This window comes from Ursus maritimus, unplaced genomic scaffold, assembly GCF_017311325.1.
Source record: "Ursus maritimus isolate PB19 unplaced genomic scaffold, ASM1731132v1 scaffold_8, whole genome shotgun sequence".
NCBI classification, from domain to species: Eukaryota; Metazoa; Chordata; class Mammalia; order Carnivora; family Ursidae; genus Ursus; species Ursus maritimus.
In genome coordinates this window covers 64,788,251-64,812,053 of record NW_024426996.1, presented here as the reverse complement: position 1 = coordinate 64,812,053, position 23,803 = coordinate 64,788,251, and the positions used below count along the sequence as shown (strand labels likewise).

Genomic DNA, 23,803 nt, shown 5'->3' with positions numbered 1-23,803 from the left:
AGTGGATTTACGTGTCTGTTTGTTTTTAAATGTTTGATGGAACTCAATATTAAAAGCACCTGGCATGGCATTTTCTTTGTGGGACATTTTAACTACTGATTTGATTTTGAAATAGTTAAGATCTTTCAGGTTTTTCACTTTTCCTTGAATCAGTTTTGTTAAGGTTTAATTTCCTAAAATTTGTCATTTCCAAGTAATTTTTCAAACATGTTTTAATAAAGTTATAAAAATAATATACTATTTCCATCACTATAGTCTCTGCAGTTTCTGTAGCTCTAGTCCCGTGTGCATTACTAATACTTTTATCTTCTCTCATTTAAAAAAATTATTTTGCAGGGTTTTTTTCTATTAGACTTTTCTAAAAACCGATTTTTGCTTCTATTAATCCTTTCTCTCCTGATTTGTTTTCTATTTTATTATTTCTAATATTACCTTATTTTCTACTTGTCTCTGCCTTCCTCCTCCTCCTCCTTCTTTTCTTCCTCCTCTTTCTCTCTCTTTTTTACACTTTTAAGCGAGATAGCACATTAACTCTGAGGCTTGCTTCTTTTCTAATATATGAATTAAGCCTTTCTCTCTAAATACCACTTAAACTAGATACCACAATGTTTTCATATTTACTTTTCTGTTATGAAGTTTTTAATATTTTCTGGTGACCACGATTATGCCCTCTTTAAGCCTTAAATTATTCAGATGTACCTTTTTAGATTTCTCAACTTTTGCAGGTTTCTTTCTTTCTTTCTTTCTTTAAGATTTTATTTATTTGAGACACACACACACACACACACACACACAGAGCACAAGTAGAGGTAGGGCAGAGGGAGAGGGAGAAGCAGACTCCCTGCTGAGCGGGGATCCTGACACAGGGCTCTATCCCAGGACCCTGAAATCATGACCTGAGCCAAAGGCAGATGCTTAACTCACTGAGCCACCCAGGCACCCCTCAACTTTTGGAGGTTTCTAGTGTTCTTTAGTGTTTGAATTCTAATATAATTGATGAAAGATTGTCATCTCTGTTTTTTCAGACTTTTGAAATTTATGGAGACTTTATGGACTAATTTGTGCTCAGCTTTCGTAAATTTTGTCTTCTTGAAAAGAGTATATATTCTTCAGTTGTAGTATTCATTATTGTGCAGTGTCATATATATCCATTAGATCAAGATTACTAATGTCTATTATCCTTATTCTCTCTTTTTTCAGTGACTGAGAAAGTTTTTGGTATCAGGGTTATTCTAACCACATAAAATGAATTGAGGAATTCTTTTTTGTTTTCTGGAATAGTTTCTGCGAGAGTAGAGTTTGTGTGTTAGTTTGTTTTGCTTTTTAAATGTTCAGTGGAACTTAGATTAATCAAAATCTCCCATCATGGAAGTAGATTTGTCAATCTAGCTTTTTAGTTTCTTAATTTTTTCACATGTTTGAAAACCAGATTCCTGGGTGCATACATATTTAAAATAGTGCTGTCCATGTTATCTCCAGAAATGCTTAGTTTCCCTTTGAAGTCTTTCACTTTTTGATGGTGGGGCAGGAGGGCAGGGATATCTTTTTCCATATTTTGACTTTCAAATTTTTCTATATTTTTATATCTTAGGTATACTGGTGATCAATATATCACTGGATATTTTTTTTTTAAATCTGATTTGGTAATCTTTGTCTTTTATCTAAGGAATATAGTGCATTGACTTACATTGTTATAAGTGATAATTTATCTTGTCATACCATCTTATTTTATGCTTTATGCTTTTATTTTTCTTACCATGCCTATGCTTATTTTTTCTGATTTTCTTTTCTTTCTTTTTTTTTTTCTTTAAGATTTTGTTTGTTTATTTGACAGAGACAGAGACAGCCAGTGAGAGAGGGAACACAAGCAGGGGGAGTGGGAGAGGAAGAAGCAGGCTCCCAGCGGAGCAGGGAGCCCAATGCGGGGCTCAATCCCAGGACCCTTTTTCTGATTTTCTTATCCTTCTTTTAGTTTATTTATTTAGTTTTTCCCATCTAGCCTGCCAGTTAAGAGTATGGTCTCTGGAATTCAATTGCCTGGGTTAGAATCTTAGCTTTGGAATATGCTAATCTGAGCAAGTTGCTTACCCTCTTCACTCAGTTTCCTTATCTGAAAATGGGGGTAATAATGGCCATGACTTCATAATATTTTTGTGAAGGGTTAATATATATAAAATGTGTAGAAATGACTCTGGTACAGAACTTTTGCTATAGATGTGTTGTACTCTTCTTTAAAACAATAAATTACAGTTTGGACCTGGGAACACTTTAATTCTGATTTCTCCCTTTTGTGCTTATATGTTTTTTTTGGTTCAGTATTTTAGTTCTATCTAGTTATTTTTTTTAATTGTCACAAAACATACATTTTGTTATCCTTTTATATGTTAAGAGCTTATTTAGATTATCCATATATTTATTAATGTCTTTATCATCCTCTCTCTTCTAATGTTTCATTTAATATTATTTCTTAAATTAATTTTCATGCTAATTCAAGTTTATATAATAAAATAATTTAAAGAGTCAAAATGAGACTCTTTCAGAAACCATCAATCATGTTCCTCTCCCTGGAGGAAACCCCTTTAACTGTTTCAGTTAATCCTTTTGGCATTGACTACTGTATTTTTTTTTTAAGATTTTGTTTATTTATTCGACAGAGAGAGAGACAACCAGCGAGAGAGGGAACACAAGCAGGGGGAGTGGGAGAGGAAGAAGCAGGCTCATAGCAGAGGAGCCTGATGTGGGGCTCGACCCCACAATGCTGGGATCACGCCCTGAGCCGAAGGCAGATGCTTAACCACTGTGCCACCCAGGCGCCCCTGACTACTGTATTTTAAACATGCTTATATTATTAGTTCTTGATTTTAGTTCTACTGTAGGCATAATCTATTGACTTCTCACTGTGAAAAGTGAGGATTTATCCATTTGTCCGCTTTCTCTCCCTCTACCTTCCTGCTTTCACTGACCCCATGCATGATTCCAATACCATAAAAAGTGGGGAGTTACTGCTAACTTGGTATAGAGTTTCAGTTTTGCAAGATAAAAAGAGTTCTGGAGATGGATCTGGTGATGGTTCCACAACAACTTGAGTGTACTTAATGTCACTGAACTACACTTAGAAATAGTTAAGATGGTTAGTCTTATGGGGCGCCTGGGTGGCTCAGTCGTTAAGTGTCTGCCTTCCGCTCAGGTCATGATCCCAGCATTCTGGGATCAAGCTCCGCATCGGGCTCCCTGCTCAGTGGAAAGCCTGCATGTCTCTCTCCCTCTGCCCCTACCCCCCACTCATGCTCTCTCACTCTCACTCTCTCTCTATGTCTATCTCAAATACATGAATAAATCTTTTTTTAAAAAATCGTACTAGATATTCTGTTAGTTTAATCTTCTTGAAGAACTATTTCCTATAGCCTGTGGTGTGGTTACATGAGCTGGTTAGTCCCTGTGTTTGCTGCACAGAGATATCCTTGGAGGTCTCTTTTTATTGGTAGCTTGGAGATTTCCCTTTCTTGATTTTTTTCTGCTGAATATCTGTTTCCTAGATCCTAGATTTTTATCTTTCTTGGTCTACATGATTGTTCTGGTGAAACGTATCCTCTTGTAGTATCCAATGGAATGAAAATTTTTTCTCAGTATCCAATGAGAGCTCATATGTCTGATAATATCTTCTCTTATTCTCACACTTAATGGTTAGAGGGCTGGATTGTTGTTGCAATCATTGAAGAGTCATTTCTCCCTCCCACCCAACTGTGTGTTGAGCTGCTTGCTTTGTTGTTTCTTTCTCAGGTGGGGTTTATTTCTTGTTTATTCTTGCACAGGGTGTGGAGTCCTTGCATTGCCAACCTGATATAAGCATGTTCATGTAGGCTTCCCATCCTTGATAAGCTTTAGACTTTGTCTCCTTTCTGCCTTGTCCCACAAGGCCATTAAAATGGCAGCTCACATCATCTGGGCTTGGCAGATGCTCTCAGGATGAAAGCCTGTGTCACTATTCATTTGTGCCTCTGAATTACCTCTCTCACTTTGTTTTTGAGTTACTTACCATCCCACCAGATCAATGACACATTGAAAAATGTAGTTCCTATATTTCATCCAGCAACTGTAGTTATTTGGAGGATAGCTTAGGGTATGTAGTCAATCTGGAAATGCTAGTCTTATTCCTCATAAAGGACAATCATACTTTTAGAATATGGACATAATTGCATCTAGAGAATATCCCTAATGAACAAATGAATTATTGATACCATTAATTCACCAAATTTACATTAAAGTACTAGTGAGTACCAGTCACTGTATGTATTTTATCAAAACACCAATTATAATGGTTAATTTTAATTCAAATTTTAGTTTCTTGTGGAAACAGTGTTGCTAGATATGCTTTGTCTAGCTAGTGTACATGTAGAATGAGCTGCTCCACATAAGTACATTTTCCTGATAACTGACATTTACCTTTTAAAAGTGTCATCATTTGTTTTAGGCACTTTTAACGGAGTGTTTTCCTAAAGGTGTAATAAATGGTGTTATGCACATCTTAGGCTTCATAAGTTGCATAGCATGGACATCAATGGACTCTTCCTTCATCACCCATTATTACTAAAAGTAGCATAGTTCATTGGAAGGACTTGGACTTCAACATCACACAGATCTGGAAATACATCTTGGCTTCCCTACTTACTAACAGTTTGGTCTTAGACAAGTCACTTATCAGTGATTGGGGGAGCCAATTTGTACTAGTTCACTGGTACCTATTGTTAAGCTTTCAGTAATTTTGTGACCTGATTCTTTTTTTAAAATAGATTTATTTATTTATTTATTTATATTTATGTATGTATTTAGGGAGAACCTGTATGAGTGGGGGGAGGGCAGAGGGCAAGGGAGAGAGAATCTCAAGCAGACCCTGCACTGAGTGAGGAGCTGATGTGGGGCTTGATCTTAGGACATTGAGATCATAACCTGCGCCAAAATCAAGAGTCGAACACTTAACTGACTGAGCCACCCAGGTGCCCCTTGTGAGCTGATTCCTAAACATATCCATTATTAAAAATTAAATTATAGAAACTTATAAGTACATAATTTATGTTAAAATCAAAGGTAATAAATGCTCAAAATCATTACTTCCTCATTATTTTACTAAATTCTCTTATTCCCTATGCCCTTACAAATAACCCAAGGTCATTGAGGTTATTCTTATACCTGTATGCTATATAATGCTGTGCTACTGCTCATTTTTTCCGCACTCTGCCCTTAGTACTGTCCCATTCGTTGTTTGAAATTGGCCATGGTGGAAATATTTACACTGTAGAAACTGGCAAGTCAGTATTTGATTTGTTGTTGTTGATTGTCAGGACCTAAGCAAGTGGTAGAGAAAATGTTAATAATGCAGAGTAATACTGAAAGTGTGTCACGTCTATAGTGTTACATTTTAAGTAGGACAAACATTGGAGGAAATATTCTTCCAGTTCAGTGAAGACGTAGCTCATGTTACTGATGAGCAAGTAAAATCCTGGTACATCATTATGTTTTCCTTTTATTTTACCCATTAATTTAAGCAAAAATATTGGCTAACATTCACATGAGAACTACACTTCCTTGGTTGGGTTGCAACCATAGGTTGGCCCAATATAAGAATTTGGCAAAAATCTAAAATAGCATTCTCTAAGAATGAGTTGGCCTTATGGAATTTACAGTAAAGAGTGTTGCATATTATTTGGAAATTGTGCATTACATAACTTTTATGTCAATAAAATTTCTAATAAAATAAAAATATTTATTTATTTGTTTATTTTTAAGTAAGGTCTATGCCCAATGTGGGGCTTGAACTCATGACCCCAACATTAACACTTGTATACTCTACCAACTGAGCCAGCCCGGTGCCCCCACATTTCTAAACATATAACCAGTTGTCAGTATTTTCTAGAACACCATTGCTTAAGCTCTCTGAGATGAAGCTTCTTCATCTATTAAATCAATTATCTGATACTCTGAGCACCATACTGGACTAAAATTATATTTTAATATTCATACTTATTTCATTCTAAGATTGAATATCAGTATTCTTTTCCCCCCATCCTTCTAAATCCCATACATAGACATAAACTGAGAGCCATTGAAATGTATAACCTTTTGCCTCTAAATTATGACTCCAGAGTACAACCATTTTTTAATATTCATGATTTCTTTGTTTAGTTACTTAGTATCCTACCCTGATTTTAACTGTCATTTTTCCTTTTGTTGGATCTCTTCCTTTTACCAGTCTCTTCTGTCTCCCCATGGTCCCCTCCCATAATTTGTAGTCTATGCTGTCCTTTTTTTGGTCTAAAAACTAGTACCTAATTCAGTTTGAATTGTGCATAAAATATGAGTAAGTAGATGCTAAATGAGGACCTAAAAAAACTTCTTGTAATTGTTTTAGTTTACTCTCTCTGTGACCTTCTTTCTTATATAAAAATCATTATGAAATATTTAGGGCATATAAAAAGGGTTGTGAGTAGTGTAATAAACAGCTCCTCAAATACCCCTAACCCAGTTTAAGGAATGAAACATAAGAGGTGCAGTCAGACTCGTTTCTGGTTCTGTTACCCCCTTTTCTCCCCAAAGGTAACCATGAGCCTGAGTTGATCATTTCCAGACATGTTTATCTCATATATACATGTTCAGAATATACATGGATTATTTCACATATTTAAAAATATACCAAACATGATAAACATATTGTATATATTTTTAAAGCATCAGTAGACTTTATATTTTAGAATAATTTTAGGTTTACAGAAAAATTGAGCAGAATGTGCTGAGAGTTTCCATATACCCCATTCACCCAGTTTCTATTAGTAGTAATATCTTGCTTGCCTTACTGTAAGACAATTATTACAACTGTTGAATGAATATCAGTCCATTCTTATTAAAGTTCATAGTTTATAAGTTTTGATAAATATATCTACCATGACAGTATCATATAGAACATTCTACTGCCCTAAAAATCTAAATTCCACCCATTTTTCCCTGTGTACATTCTTCCAAATCTCAATTTTTTTTTGGTTATATAGCTTTATTGTTTTGGGGCTGAGTCCATTTGGAGGCCTATAACAAAACACCATAAACTGGATGGCTTATAAACAACAAATATTTATTTCCGGCAATTCTGGAGGCGGCAAGTCTGAGGTGAGACTGCCAGCGTGCCTGGCTGAGGGCCCTCTTCTGCATCACAGACATCTGCATTTTCATCTGGCACAAGGGACTGGGGAACTCTGTGGGGTCTCTTTAAAAGGGCACAAACTCATTCATAGGGGCTCCACCCTCATGACTTAAGCACGTGCCAAAGACCCCATCACATTGGCATTAGGATTTTGACATAAATTTTGGGGGATACAAACATTCAGACTGTAGCAGAGGGTTATTGATGCTCTGATTCATTCCCTTTAACTGCTGATTCGTATTTCCTCTATATAATTATACCTCACATTAATTATCTGTTCTACTGTTGGTAGAACGTAAGTTGTTTCCAGGAGTTTGTTATTACAGACATCTCTGCCCCAATGATCTCGTATAATCTCTTTGTGAAAATACATGAGCATTTCTCCAGGGTATGTACCTAGAAGTGAAATTCGGGAGTCATGAGATTTTTAAAATTACTCCTTTATACCATAAAATGGATTCTAAGTACATTTTAAGCAAGATTTCTATGTGTACAGATATTCCAAATGTAATTAATTTTTACTTTCTGTTCTTCTAATGTACAACACTCTTCCCTGTGGCCTTATTTGGATCCTAGCTTCTCTTTTTTCTATTTTATCCCTACTCCCACCTCCCAGCAATTCACCTTGATGACCCAATTTTTCCTTTAGGTGCCTGTCTGAAAGTCATTTCTCTAAGAGACCTCCGACTCTAGCCCACATCTGGATCAACGCCCCTCCTTGGTTTTCTGGCAAGGCTTTTACCACGGCTGTTTTGCAATTGCCTGTAGCCAAGTTCTCCAAGGACGGGAAGCACAGCAGAGTGCACCCTGTTATCGCCTGTGCTCAGCATAGAGCCTGACACACAACATTTGTGGAATTAATGGAGGCACGAATGAACGAAGGTAGGATACTAATATGTCAACAATGGCAGAAACTAGTGCCGTCTCCACAATAATTGACTAGACCATTACAGGCTCCATTGTTAGCTAACAGGAGAATAGAGTTCAAGTGTAGAGGGCCAAAGACAAGGTCCTGAGACTGTCAGGCGCAGCAAGGACAAGGCTTGTCAGTCATGGCCAGGAGGAGATATTTTCAACTCAGACATTCATAAGCCAGGGCCTGCCTCTGTTTACCAGCTGGGAAATCTTCAGAAAATGAACCATGAAAGCCTGCTATGCGGCAGCACTATGCAATAATTTTTCATTTGACACCAGTCAGCTTCAGGGATCAAGGACAGCTAAACACATAACTCGCTCATGCATGTTATTTTAAAGGCATATTTTAAAGTTATAAATAGGGTACATTGAATTAATGAGGTATGTTCTTTTGGCGACAAATATTTACATTCCACATATGCCTCTTGATGTCAAGAGTGTAACTGTTTCATTTTCTTCTTTTTCTCAGGAGGCTGGGATGCAGATGGAAAAGGCCCTAGTGTCTGGGACACATTCACCCATCAGGGAGGAGAGAGAGTTTTCAAGAACCAGACTGGCGATGTAGCTTGTGGCAGCTACACTCTGTGGGAGGAAGATTTGAAATGTATCAAACAGCTTGGATTGACTCATTACCGCTTCTCTCTTTCCTGGTCACGTCTGTTACCTGATGGGACGACAGGTTTCATCAACCAGAAAGGCAAGTGTTTCTTAAAAATAGAAGGTTGCAGCTTTAATTCAAGGTTATTGTTGCAGTCTGGCATAATTAATCCAGTATGCTATTCTGCAGTGGAGCTTTGAAATTGCAAGTTTTTAGGGTGATTATAGGATAAATTTTTTGAAATGGGTTTGCATTAGCTTTCTTAATAATGTTCTGTTTTCCCTGAACTGGAGATATGTGTTGGGAAGGGACAAATAGATGGGCAGGAAGGGGGTGGGAATAAGGGTTTCATTTATGGAAGATATTATTGAGGGTTAACCTGAAGGTGAATTTCCAAAAGTTATGTATTAAACTATTTTCAGTTGTGTTATGCTGTGAAGAGTTATGAAAAGCCCTGCAGAACTTGAGAAGATTTTAAACATTTCAGTTGGAGTGGAATTAGTGGAGCCAATTAACTAGCACAGAGATTAACACCAAGGCATCTGGAGTCTGCTTAATTTGGGATGAAGGGCAAGCTATCTCACTTACTATCTGTGAAAGCATCTCTTGGGGATTTTTTCATGCCTCAGTTTCCCCACAAGTAGAAAGGAATACTCAAATAGTTCCTAGTTCAGAGAGTTGTTGGAAGATTAAATGAAATAATCTTTGTACAGTGCTTTATACAGTAGCTGATATATCATAAAGACATTCAAAAAGCATTAGCTATTATTCTTAAGTTTTGTTATTAAAAAGACTACTGTCCTATTTGAATGCCTGTTATTTATGAGGCATTTTACATACATTTTCTCTAATCCCCACAATCAGTGAGGAAGGTATAATTAGTCACATTTTACAGTGGTGCATGTCCAAATACAGATATTTTGTAAATGGTGGATCTGGAATTTAAACCTAAGGTCTGGCTGGTTCCTTCTACACACCAGGGTTGGCAAACTATGACCCAGGGGCCAAATTTTGGCCTGACCCTTATTTTTGTAAATAAAGTTTTTTGTAGCACAGCCATGCCCATTCATTACATTTAGTCTGTGGTTGCTTTCCCACTACAATGGCAGAATTGAGTAGTTGGGGCAGAGACCATAGAGCCTGCAAAGCCTAAAATGTTTACTACCTGGTACTTTGCAAGAAAAGTTTTGTGAAGGCTTCTTAATAAAGAAGCTTTATTGCTACTTTGTCCTGGAAAATATTTCACACTACTCGTACGGTTGGGACTAGGTGAGGCAAGTGATGTGCCTAAGGTGCAAAATTTAAGGAGACGCTCGCTCTCATGGTCTTGGAAGTTCAAGATGGGCACTTGCAGAGTCCTGAGTGAAGGCACCTGCTTGGTCATCTGACTTTCAGTTGCCGTGCCTTCACTGATTCTCAGGGGTTCTATTTGAATAAGTTATCTGATTTTCTACATAGTAAGAACAACCTGGGATAACAACTGCTAGGTGGGCTTGTGTACTTGCAATGCTCATTTTCTGTAAGGTGGGGTAATCTGGACATTGTGAAAAACAGCTGCACCTCATGTCTCCCCCAGATAGGAACAAGGCAAGATCAGCAAGTCCATTGCTCAATTCTACAGACATTAGCTCCCCTGGCTGACTGCTGCTGGTTGAATGTCTACTTTCTTGACGTCAATGGCCAGTTCTTTTTTTTTTTTTTTCTGACTTTGAACAAAAGTTAATTTGTCGTTCAGTTTAAGAGTGAACTAATAATTTCCCACCTTCCTCATCCATCACCTATACCTTCTCTTTTCTCCAGCACCATCACACCCCCCAAGGATTAAAAACTAAGAGTAATCTTTGAATCACCTCTTTTCTTTGCTTCCTACGTCTAATTGGTTGCTAACTATGATCCGTTCCACTTATGTCTCTTTTTAACTTCTCCCTCCTGGCCAATTTCTCTACTTCTACCCTGCTCTAGCGGTTTATCATCCTCATCAAGGACTTCTTGATATACCCTTGTTGGGTCTACCTATTTTCACTCGTTCTCTGTCCATTAATGCCTTGTATAAAATGCCACCACAGCAATTTGCTTAAAGCCATGCCTCAGTCATGTTGGCTTGCATCATCTGCTAAAAACAAAGCAAGACTAAAAATATTTTTTTAAAGACTTATTTATTTGAGAAGGTGGGGGATGAGGGAGAGGGAGAGAGAAAAAAAAAATCCCAAGCAGACTCCCTGCTGAGCAGAGAGCCTGAAGTGGGGCTTGATCTCATGATCCCAAGATCGTGACCTGAGCCAAAACCAAGATTTGGTCACTCAACTGACTGAGCCACCCAAGCACCCCTATAAATTTTTTTTTAGTCATCTCAAGACTCAACATATAGTGTACACTCCTTCTTATATCATTCTAGATTTTGTTTGACTTGGTCTTAATTCATCTCTGAAGCATTCAGAGGCTGAAATTCCCCCATGCATATGACCCGTGCAGTTGCTCCATGTAATTCCCTAAGCACATAACCACTACTTATTAAACATGCTATGCAATTTTCCACCTCTGTAAGAATTTTCTTAAGCTCTTTCTCCTGCCTGGAATGGCCTTTCCTTAACTATACCCACTGAAACTCTACCCTCCTGATCCTAGGAGTTTGGAGTTTTCACTGAGTTTCCATTTGAATGGTAAACAATGAAAAAATTTGAAAAAACAACCACCCCCTTGCCAGCTTGTAATTTGGGTTCATAACCCCTTATCTGAAATTCTAGAAAAGCTTTGAATCCTGAATCCTTTTTAGCAAGTTTAGTTCTAAAACTAATTTGGCAACAAAAACTAACCTGAATTGATGGGACAGTTTTTTTTGAATTGAAGAATAATTGACATACAATATTGTATTAATTTCGGGTATGGAACATAGTGATCTGACATTTATATGTATTACTAAATGATCAACATAGTAAGTCTGGTTACCACCTGTAGTCATACAAAGTTGTCACCATGTTATTGATCATATTCCCTACTCTGCATATGACATCCCCACGATATTTTATTTTATAAATGGAGATTTATAAAATACCTCTTGATTCCCTTCACCTATTTTGCTCATCCTCTCTACTCCGTCCTCTTTAGCAACCATCAGTTTGTTCTCTGTATCTATGAGACAGTTACCATTTTGTTTTGTTTGTTCATTTGTTTTTTTTAGATTCCACTTGTAAGTGAAGTCATATGGAAATTGTCTTTGACTTATTTCATCTAGCATAATACCCTCTAGGTCCACTCATGTTGTTGCAAATGACAAGATATCATTCCTTCTTATGGCCGAGTATATTCCATTACACACACACACACACACACACACACACACACACACACCTACACACATATACCACATCTTCTTTATCCATTCATCCATCGATAGATATTTAGGTTACTTTCATATCTTGGCTATTGTAAATAATGCAGCAATGAACACAGAGGTTCATATGTCTTTTCAAATTAGTGTTTTTGTTTTCTTCAGGTAAATACCTAGAAGTGGAATTGTTGGATCATATGGTAGTTCTGTTTTTATTTTTTTGAGGAACCTCCATACTATTTTCCATAGTGGCTACACCAATTTACATTCCTACTAACACTGCATGAGGGTTCCCATTTCTCTACATCCTCACTAACACTTGTTATTTCTTGATAATAGCCATTCTGACAGGTGTGAGGTGATATCTCATTGTGGATTTGATTTGCATCTCCCTGATGGTTAGTGACATTGAGCATTTTTTTCATGTGCCTGTTGGCCATCTGTATGTCTTTTTTTGAAAAGTGTCTTTTCAGGTTCCCTGCCTATTTTTTAATCAGATTGTGTTTTGATATTGAGCTTTATGGGTTCTTTATATATTTTGGATGTTAAACCCTTGTGAAATTTTTTATAATCTCAGGTGATTTCCCTTGGTAAGAATATTTACATATTTTACTGCAGAAATATTAAGGGAGACTGACCCAGACCCACTGGGAGGGTTAACTTAATATATGGTATTTGCTTTGTATTTCCCTTCTAAAAATCCAAAAATTTGAACACCTTTGCCCCCAAGATTTTCAGATAGGGGATTACTGTACCACTCTGTCAACATATCACGCTATTTAAAATGAACTTGAGATATGCAGAAGTTCACGGAGCACGCTGTAGATTAGCGATCCAGGAGCAGGGCAGCAGAAAAGCTGGAGGGTGGTGGTGGGGAGACTGGAGAAACTGAGGCCACTGGAACAATGTGGGGAAGATCACTCACACACATCTCGTGTGGGGATCATGTGCCCCCTTCGTTTGGCCCAGCTTTTGTAAAGTCATAGCTGATTAATATTACAGACTTTTCCATGAACAGGAGGGCACTGGAGGTTCCAGGAGGCAGAATTTCAATAAGCAGTTGCTCACTCTTGTGCGGTGATCTGTTGAAGCAACTGGAACTGTTGTAACTCAGAAAGGCCATCATTTGTTTTTTCTGTTTAAACATTTTCTCAAAAAGCATGTAGAGAATTGGAAAACCCTTGTCACTGTCCTTTCCAAGGCACCCCCATTTTTTTGTGTGTGTGTTCAGCTTCCTATTTTAAAGCTTGATTGGAGGACATTTGGAAACTTGTAAAATCCAATGTTCCCAAACTGGAAGAATATTTTATGAAGTAGAATTATTACACAGCCTTTCTCTTTCAAATGTCAAGTTTTTGAGGTTTAACAAGAAGAGACTGAGCTGGTAACTGAAATCACGTATTTCTGTAGTTCTCAACTGTTCAAGTGAATTTTCCTATCTGCCACAAATGCAAGTTTCAGATGATTAGTAGGGGACCCGAGTACTGGAAATTAAAAAAAAAAAGGAATGTTTATGCAGAATTTCTTATTCACTTTAGTATTTAAAATATGAGTCCAGTTAGCAGGAATGGTAAATAACTAAAGAAACATTTATTAACCTCCTACTCCATATTGGGCACTGTGTTAGGCTGAATAATGGCTCCCCAAAGATGTTCTTCCTAATTCTTAGAAACTGTGAATATATTTTCTTACATGGTAAAAGGGACTTTTATAGCTGTTATTACATTAAAAATCTTGAGGTGGGGAGATTATCCTGGATTATCTGGATGGTCCCCATGTAATTACATGAGCCCTTACGAGAGGGAGGCAGGAGGATCAAAGTCAGAGAGAATATACAGGAACTGAAACAGAGGTCAGAGAGGAGAAAAGATGTTACACTATTGGCTTGGAAGATAAAGGAAGGGGCCATGAGCGAAGGAATGAAGGCAGCCTCTAGAAACTGGAAGAGGCAAAACAATGGGTTCTCCTTGAGGGCCTCTGGAAGGAAGTTAGGCCTGCTGCATGTTGATTTTAATTCAGTGAGAATCATTTTGGATATCTGATGCCCAGAACTATAAGATAATAAACTTGTGTTGGTTTAGGCCACTAAGTTTGTGGTAATTTGTTACAGCAGCAATCAGAGACTAATATAGGCAGTGTGCTAAGAGAATATAGAGCAATAAAAGAAATTAATTGGTGGTAGAGTCTAGAGGGGAGTGACCTAGTTATCATGTGTGATACATTGTAGGCACTTGACCAAAATTAATTCTACGTGAAGACATTTATAGTTTGATTAGAGAGATTCCAGTTCATTTATTTTCTGTAGTGAGACATCATCTTTGCAAGTCCTAGCCATGTCCTCTTCTAAGGGAATGTCCCTATTTCTTTGTTCTACATAAACCTGCTCTGCTCCTGGCCATAGCTGACTGAGCAAGGGAAAGACCTCTTTCCCTGTGACATATTATTGTGTAACCTCATGGCAAAAGAGAATCTTGCACAATTGTCTTCATTGCTCAGGGATGTTTGGAATGGAGGAGTTGAGGGTCTGAGTTGGTTGGTTTGGAACCAGGACTATAAGGTAGCTTTGGCAGATGGGATGGCCATTTTGAAACCATAGGAAATTGGGTGCTAAGAAAATGGGTTCTGGGAGAAGGAGAAGAATGGAGTAGATGTGTTGAGTGAAATTGGATGGGTGAGGCCAGTGTTTCATGAGAGGCAAAGACTTTCTCAGCCCCCAGCCTCAATTCCCTTGAGTTTCAGTTGTAATTTTCCATTGTTGGGTATCTGATAGCTGTCTGTCATTCCAAATAATGCCCATGTATCCCACACCAACCATCCACCTGCCCCTCATGCTACCTTTATATTTGAGTTAATCTGAGTGGGTTACTTTTCTCTATATCTAAAAGGCCTTTAACTCAAATTTGCTTTATCATTCTAAAGATCAAACAGAAAGAAATGGGCTTAATTAAATCAGAGAAAATGGTAGTAACTATGAAAGAAAGCTATGGAAGTTTTAATACTTAAACTAATCAGTTTTGTCCTAAATATCCAGAAGCAGAACAGGGTTCAAATATCCTGTCAAAGTTTCAAGATCCCTAGATTGGTAACAAATAATCATTTAAAAATATACATTTGTTCAGAGAATTAGTTACCACTGAATTGTGCTGATAAAGCTAAAGAAACCTTTCATGGTTGGTTCTCATTTGATAGTCAAAACACTCATGAGGTGGCACTACTCATATGCCCTTTTTGCAGATAAGGAAACTTAGGCATAGACAGGCCAACTGATTTGTCCATGATACTATGATTCTTAGGTATAACTGTTTGACTCTGGAGCTCTTCTCTTAAAAGCCTCACTTCACTGCTTCATGGGAAAATTGCATTATAGCACCAAACCAGAAGTGCTTTGTACAAACCAGAAGTACTCAACTCTGGGATGTTAAATATTAATCATGTAATGCTTTGTTACTCTGCCAAGCTGATGAGTGAGAAAAAAACCTTATTTAAAAATTTTTAAATCTTCAATTCAACTAAAGATTATCATGTTGTTGGAATTACATTGATTGCCATCATTAATGATTGTGCCCTATCTGATGATGCTTACAAGAGATAAATCATTGATTCCTCCAAAAATTTAAAAAAAAAAGGATCTAATATTATGAATCAGCTCCAAAATAGGTAATTGTGAAGACTGGTTAAACAGAGTGACCATGTTTCTGGCTCTGAAACATTCATGGGAAGTGGAATGCCATCGTAGGACAGGTTCAGTCTTTGTAGTTAGATAGAGTGGTTACTAGGTTTAAATGCTGGTAGTACCATATGACAACATTATCACTTAAGTCTGATATTCACTCTCTCTGAGTCTTGGTTTTCTTAGATGCTTAGTGAGGATAAAAATGCCCACCTTTTGGGCTTAGGGCTAGGATTAAACAAAATGTGTGACATTTGGTACATATAGTATTAATGCAATAAATGAAAGCTGATATTATTTTTATATTCAGAGCCAATGGAATGAATTGGCTATGAAAACTCCGAAATGATTCCATCATACCGTCTTTGGATATTACATTTTACAAGTGAGGGCGTGTGGGCTTGTTGAGGCTCAGAGATGGGATGGTGGAATGTTCTTTCATCATGAGAGATAAGAAAAGCTTTATAAATTTTTATGAATGTATTAGTATTCTGTTGCTGCTGCAATAGATTATCATAAGCTTAGCTGCTTAAAAACAGCACAAATTTTACACCTGAAAATAATATAGCCTTATATATTGATTATATTTCAATAAAAACACATAAATTTATTACCTTAGAATTATGGAGATCAGAAGTCTGATATGGATCTCTGTAGGCTAAGACTAAGATGCTTCCAGTGCCGCATTTCTTTCCAAAGGATCTAGAGGACAGTCTTTCTTGGCTCGTTCACATTGCTGGAAGAATTCAGTTTCTTGTGGTTGTAGAACTGAAGTCCTCATTTCCTTGATGGTTATCACCTGAGGGCCATTTTCAGTTTCTAGAAGCCACCTGCATTCCTTGGCAGGTGGCTCTCTTCTTCCATCCTCAAAGCTGGCAATAGCAGGTTGAGTCTTTCTTATCCTGCTCCCTCTCCTACCTCTTCTTGTATTGTTGCATCTTTCTGACCCACTCCTCTGCTCTACTCTTTCACTTCTTTTTTTTTCTTTTTAAAGATTTTATTTATTTATTTGACAGAGACAGCCAGCGAGAGAGGGAACACAAGCAGGGGGAGTGGGATAGGAAGAAGCAGGCTCCTAGCGGAGGAGCCTGATGTGGGGCTCGATCCCAGAACGCTGGGATCACACCCTGAGCCGAAGGCAGACGCTTAATGACTGCACCACCCAGACACCCCTACTCTTTCACTTCTAAGAATTTGTGTAAATTGGGCCCATTTGAACCATCTAGTGAAATCCTCCCATCTCAAGATCCTTAACTTTAATCATATCTGCAAATCCTTTTTGCTATGTCAAGTAACATATTCACATGTTGCGTGGATTAGGGCATGGACATCTTTTTGGAGCTGGGGTATTCTATCAAGTGAGTAATGGCAGACACATGGATCTTCCAGGTATGGAGTTGTTATGCATGATTCACATTATGTTCTGGTTTGCAAAACAAGCGAGCTGTTGTTAAAAATATCCACTCTTACAGACAGATAGACAGCACATGAACTTGCATAATTTGGCTTCTGCTTATCCTGCTTACCTCACCATTCTTATTCTTTGTCTGCTTAGCTATACATTCTCATCATAATGAACTTAGAGTTCCCAGACAGAGATATACTTGGCTAAATTACAATATACAGGGGCGCCTGGGTGGCTCAGTCGTTGAGCGTCTGCCTTCGGCTCAGGGCATGATCCCGGCATTCTGGGATCAAGCCCCATGTCAGGCTCCTCTGCTGGGAGCCTGCTTCTTCCTCTCCCACTCCCCCCTGCTTGTGTTCCCTCTCTTGTTGGCCATCTCTCTCTCTTTCTGTCAAGTATATAAATAAAATCTTTAAAAATAAAAATAAAAATAAATTACAATATACAAACAAACAATGGCCAGTCCATATATGATAATAAAACTCTGATCCACAAAAGAAACCCAGGAAGTCAAATCACAACCTCTGCAGCAAGTGGTCCAGAATAGTCAGAACTTGATCAATATCTGCCAACTTTTCTGGTTTTGTTTTTGTTGTTGTTGGTGGTGGTGGTAGTGATGGTTTGTTCCCCTGCTACCTGCTTCCAACTTAGGACCAACCAGAGAAAGCCAATTAAGTGGCCCAAAATTGCTTGGGATACCACACTTCTAGTTAACCCACCTCCAGCCTCCCTGTGCCAACAACTTCCAATCAAAGGTAACTGAAGGCTTCTCCTTCCCCCCCTTTTTGTCACTATAAAGCTTTCCCTCTTCCCTGACAGCCTTTGCGTATCGGTCAAATGCAAGTGGTGATGGCTGACTCCGTTGCTACAGCAAGCTCTGAATAAATAGACTGCTAACATTTAGGTGGTCTTTGTTTATTTTTACACCTCCTTTACTCGTTCACCTATTTGTTTCCCTTTTTTTTCTTCTTGGATCACTCGTTCTTCCTTGCCGTATGTGAATAGTTTATATTCATCATTTGACTGTCAGCTTAGATGTCACTAATGACAACAATAACAATAATTATTAAAATGATAGCTAACCTGTACTGAGCTCTTACCTTATGTCAAAAGCCGTTCTAACCATGTTCAATTTATCAACTCTTTAAATTCTTGCAATAAATTATTGAAGTAGGTTTCTATTATTGTCCACATTTTACAGACAGGGAAAGATAATTCAGAGAGATAAAGTAACTTGCCTAAGGTCACTGAAGTAGGTGAAGCAATTGGGTAGAATTTAGATACCTGTTGCCATAGTTCACTTTTGAAATCATGATGCTATATTGCTTTCAAAATAGATTTTCAAATGTTCGCAGTTTGGAAAGGGTACTCCTTTTCATATGCTTAAATGGTATTTTGTACTTTACCAATAATACTGTATTATAATTGTTTCTGAATTTATCTGTAGTCCCTACTAAAATTGAAGCTCCCTTAGGCCAACGTCAGTATTTATCTTACATAGGTTTGTAAGTCCAGCATACAGTAGCTTCTCTGTACATGTGTATTTGAAGGATGAATAAATTAATGATTAAATGAAACAAATTCAAAAGTCCAAATTGTTTTTTAATTGGAGAATACTAAGTTAAAAGAAGAGAGAGAAAGGGACCTTACTTCTAGACAAACTTTGAAAGCAACATAATTCTACCTATGAATTTACAATTATTATCCAGGAAACAACCTCAAAATAAGATAGCTTCTCTTTCCTGAGCTTAGGTTTTTTCCATAATCTTAGACATAAAATCACATAAAGCACTAATACTAGTCTCTCCCCAGTAAGTCTCTTCCAGTTAGGAGTCATTATTAGGTTGGACCCAACATCTTCTTGGCATTGGTTTCTGAGGCAGAGTATCTCCAAGTTAATAACATTCTTCTGAACTCTACCTTGATCCTAAAAATTCTCCCGCACACTTGCAGTGCTGGAGAATTAGCTGAGAGCGAGGGGTGGCTCTGCATTCTCACGGACCATGTCAGGATCTTAGAGCAAAGTCCCCAACCATGTTCCTTAACATGTCAAGCATCTGGCCAACTGTCCTTGTAACCCACGTTCTGGGAGCTCTTATTCATGTTCAGTGGGTCTCCTTTTTAGACTTATAAGACTGATATATCTAGAAAAGCGTGGAGGCAGTCATCAATTCCTTTACTTACATTTAATACCGCTGAGAACCATTCATTCATTCAACAAATATTTATTGAGTATCTACTAAATTCCTGATATTGTTCCAGGATTTGGGAGATCTAGAAGTGAATTAGATAAGACCCCAGCTATTTGGAGGCTTGTTATTCTAGTGGGGTTAAGAGACAAATCAAGCATACAGACAAATAAAATAATTTCAGTAAGTGTGGCCGTAACACAAAGTTATGTGGTAGCAACTTGCCCAAATGTATCCCTGTCAGAACATATTTGTTCCACATCTTCCATCATATCCCCAACTCCCCGATCAGCCGTTCTTCCTTGGAATTTTTAACATTTCCTCCCAAACTTGAATTGATTAAATGTAGAAATTAACAAACCTAATTTTGGATAAAAGTTATTTAGGAAATTATTCCTGATCATTTCCTGATCTTTACTTATTGTCAGTGTTCTAAAAATAACTTTTCTTCTTGTACTTTCTTTTCGGTTTTCTCCTAGGAATTGACTATTACAACAAGATCATTGATGATTTGTTAACTAATGGGGTTACACCCATAGTGACCCTCTATCACTATGATTTGCCTCAGGCCCTAGAAGACAAAGGTGGTTGGTTGTCGGAGACAGTCATTGAATCCTTTGACAAATATGCCCGGTTTTGCTTCAGTACTTTTGGAGATCGAGTCAAGCAGTGGATCACCATAAATGAGCCTAATGTTTTTGCCCTTCTGGCATATGATTTGGGTATATATGCTCCTGGTGTACCTCACTTTGGAACTGGAGCTTATCAGGCAGCTCATAATTTGATTAAAGCTCATGCCAGATCCTGGCACAGCTACGATTCCTTATTCCGAAAAGAGCAGAAGGGCATGGTGTCCCTAACAATTTTTGCTGCCTGGGTGGAGCCGGCAGATCCGAACTCAGTGTCTGACCAGGAAGCTGCTAAAAGAGCCATGGCTTTCTGTTTGGATTTCTTTGCTAAACCCATATTTACTGATGGTGATTATCCGGAAGTTGTCAAGTCCCAGATTGCCTTCATGAGTAAAAAGCAAGGCTATCCATCATCAAGGCTTCCAGAATTTACAGAAGAAGAGAAGAGAATGATTAAAGGCACTGCTGATTTCTTTGCTGTGCATTATTATACAACCCGCTTAGTCAAGTACCAGGAGAATAAGAAAGGAGAACTGGGTTTTTTCCAAGATGTGGAGATTCAAATTTTTCCAGACCCATCTTGGATAAGAAGTTTGGATTGGATCTATGTGGTACCATGGGGAATACGTAAAGTACTGAAATACATTAAGGTAAAATACAGTGTTTCTGTTCATGTATACCCAGATATGTAGAAATGGGAAGACAGACATATGTGTGAACTTGGAAAAAGAATGATTTTAGGCAATAGGTTATACATTTGTTGGCTTGGGAAGAGAGATTAGGATTTAAGTTGGTGAGGAGTAACTAGCTGATGACAGACTTCATTACAACAGTTAAAGTTGGGATTCTCTGTTAAAGCCAGTTGTGGGCATAAGAGTAGCTTGGACATATTTTTCAGGCTGATGTCACAACTGTAATTATTAAAAGGCATATTAAGGGCTGAAATAGCTGGATCCTTTTTGGGCCTCTATTATCTGGATGGAGTCCAGGTAGCTGAAATTAAAATTTTAAGTTAATGATTTTTAGGACCCTTGCTGTGGGGGGATGGAGAGTGTAGCTGTTGGTGGGACCAAGGGGTTAAAAAGTAGTGACAATCAGCAGATGCTGATGGAAGAAAGATATTTCTGTCTTCTCATTATGGTAACAGTCATTTGACTGTCTTCATGGACATTTGCACAGTTTTGCTTTTCCATTGTTAGTCATAAAAGGTCAGTGCGTGGAAAATTAAGTTAATAGGGTCAGTGCAATTTGATGAAAACTAGTTTTGGGTTGTAGCTTAGAGAAGATAAAGGGTAAAGCACCTGATTTTATGAGTCTTTTTTTTTTTTTTTACATCTGTTTGGAATAAAACTTCTGCTCTCTTGTTCCAGGATACATATAATAACCCTGTAATTTACATCACCGAGAATGGGTTTCCCCAGCGTGACCCTGCATCTCTTGATGACACTCAGCGCTGGGAGTATTTCAGACAGACGTTTCAGGAACTGTTCAAAGGTACCATTTGAAATGATGAAAGATCAATTGTGCAAACTTAATATAATTTTCCCATATGCCCATTTGCATTCAGTAAAGACCAATGATTTTGAAAGCTGAAATTCATGTAAATCAGTGGAAAGCCATGTAATTAAGAGAGAGGAGAAAAAGTATTTAGGAAAGAGGAAGGTGAGGATTTTGGCCTAGCTTCAGTCTCCCAAAATTTAATCAAGTAAAAGCAACTGTCTTCCACATTTTGTGTCTCCTGGGTGAAGGTGACATGAACAGAAGGGGGGTGGTTGTTGAAAGAGAACATTAGTTATTACAAAAAGATTAGCACTGCCCAACTACATCATGCCTATTTGCATATTTTAATATCCTAACTACCAAGAAATGAATTGACAGAATTTTTAAAGGATCAAAATTAAGCATTTAGGCTATAAACATTAAAATGGCCTTCGATGAGTTTTGGCCTAAAATGAGTCTTTCATCACTGTATGCTTCATTTAAGCTGTAACCAAACAGCCCCATTTAGGAACATGTTTTTGTCTTTTTTTTTTTTTTTTAAAGATTTTATTTATTTATTTGACAGAGGGAGACAGCCAGCGAGACAGGGAACACAAGCAGGGGGAGTGGGAGAGGAAGAAGCAAGCTCTTAGCAGAGGAGCCTGATATGGGGCTCGATCCCAGAACACTGGGATCACAGCCTGAGCCAAAGGCAGACGCTTAACGGCTGCACCACCCAGGCGCCCCTGTTTTTGTCTTTTGAATCTGTGAATTTTATTTCAAGATAGGATCATTATTCTGGCAACTATTCTTTCCCCATGGAATTCTTTTTGTATTTGAAAACAAATGTGAAGGAATAATCTTTAACTGGTAACACACATTTCGATACCAGTTAATTTCCCCATTTCAGCATCTGCTTGGAACACTGTTGCTTTGTAAATTTAATTTCTCCTCCCTGTAAAGGAATCATATCACAGAAACAAAATGCAATGCAAAAATGAGACTTTCAATTTCCTTTTTTACCATGATAGGCACACTTCTCTCTCATCATTCTATTTGAAAGGTCCTAGAATTATTCTACCCCAAAATAATCAGTAATATACTGAAATCAGCCAGAAGGAATTCTGGAAAGTGACACAAAATGGTCTCTTTCCCAAACCTAAAATAAATTGTACTCAATCCCTCACTCTGGCTTGAAGTTTATTGGCAGAGGGCAATTGGATTCCTATGATTTGAACCAATTCTTTTGTACAGCATGCAAAACAGATTTTTTCTCCAGGTAAGGATTCACTTTCTGATAAAAAAAAAAAATGTCTAGTTTTCTGAGATTCTACCCCCCTTCTCCCTGTAAACAGCCCTATTCATAGTTAATCCATTGATATTCCCAGTTTCATTCTGTGAGGAAAGTAAACTGGTTACCAACAAGCAGATTTATGGATGGTATAAGGACCACAAATGACTTGTCCAAAATTGTTCTGTGTGTTTTTGGGAAAAGAGAGAAAAATAGAAATTGACTTTCTTCATTTCCAGCTAGGTGCTCTGTGTAGTGCTAACATATAAGGGCATTTCATTGTTCTTTGAAATAGTTTCAAGTACTTTAATACAGTATCTTAGATCTTTAACAGGAAAAACTCACACAAACTTAGTGGATGCACAAACTGAGACAAACATAGACGCACAAACTGAGACAAACATAGAAAAGTAATTGAAGGTGAAAGTGGAAAATGTGAGAAGATTTGGGTTTCTGAAGGACAGGGAGGAGATAGGATTAGAAACAAAATTCTGTTTTTCTACTTGTTGAATTTCGGTTGTGTCTTTAAACAGGTGGAAAAGAGACCAGGTACTTAAAACATTAATTGTTCACAGTATGTATGTTCTCTTCTGATTTTTCACATTAGATGATCTATATTCATTGTAGTTAACATATAATATTATATTTGTTTTACATTTTTAAAAAAATGTAGCCTTTCAAATGTGCAGATATCTACTTATAGACAAAAAAGATACATGTTATCTCTTCTGGAGTGGGTACAGTGATAGCTATTTCTTATATATTATTGTGGTAGACACCAGTTATTTAATCTTGGTGAAACTCTTTTCTGGTAATTACTCCCTTGTGTTCTATGAAATATCCACCTCCTCTTATCCTCAGGCTTACCACAGGGACAGCCATGTAAGTAGAATAAAATACCCCTCCTTGTTAACACAGAATTGATTGGTTTAAATGTAGGCACATGACATGAGCTGGGCCAATCCCAGCTCTTCCCTGAGATTTAGAATTTGGGCCAGTCACCTTGTCTCTTGGCCTAGGTCGGGCAGGGGAATGTAGTTTTGTAAGCCATTGGTGGCTATGTCCTGCCGTGGAAGCTAAGGAGTAGTATGAAGGGGAGCTGCAGGTGCA

At 37.7% G+C, this 23,803-nt stretch overlaps 1 protein-coding gene across 1 annotated transcript in view; it reads left to right on the top strand.

Moving 5' to 3' along the window:
* The first annotated feature begins 8,061 nt into the window (after positions 1–8,061).
* Positions 8,062–23,803, top strand: part of LOC103658444 (cytosolic beta-glucosidase) — a 73,003-nt gene continuing 57,261 nt past the window's right edge. The window contains exons 1-4 of the mRNA XM_008685917.2: positions 8,062–8,071; positions 8,574–8,801; positions 19,774–20,573; positions 21,294–21,417. Of these exons, the coding sequence (XP_008684139.2) occupies positions 8,062–8,071; positions 8,574–8,801; positions 19,774–20,573; positions 21,294–21,417 (1,162 nt within the window). The remainder of the gene's footprint in view (positions 8,072–8,573; positions 8,802–19,773; positions 20,574–21,293; positions 21,418–23,803) is intronic.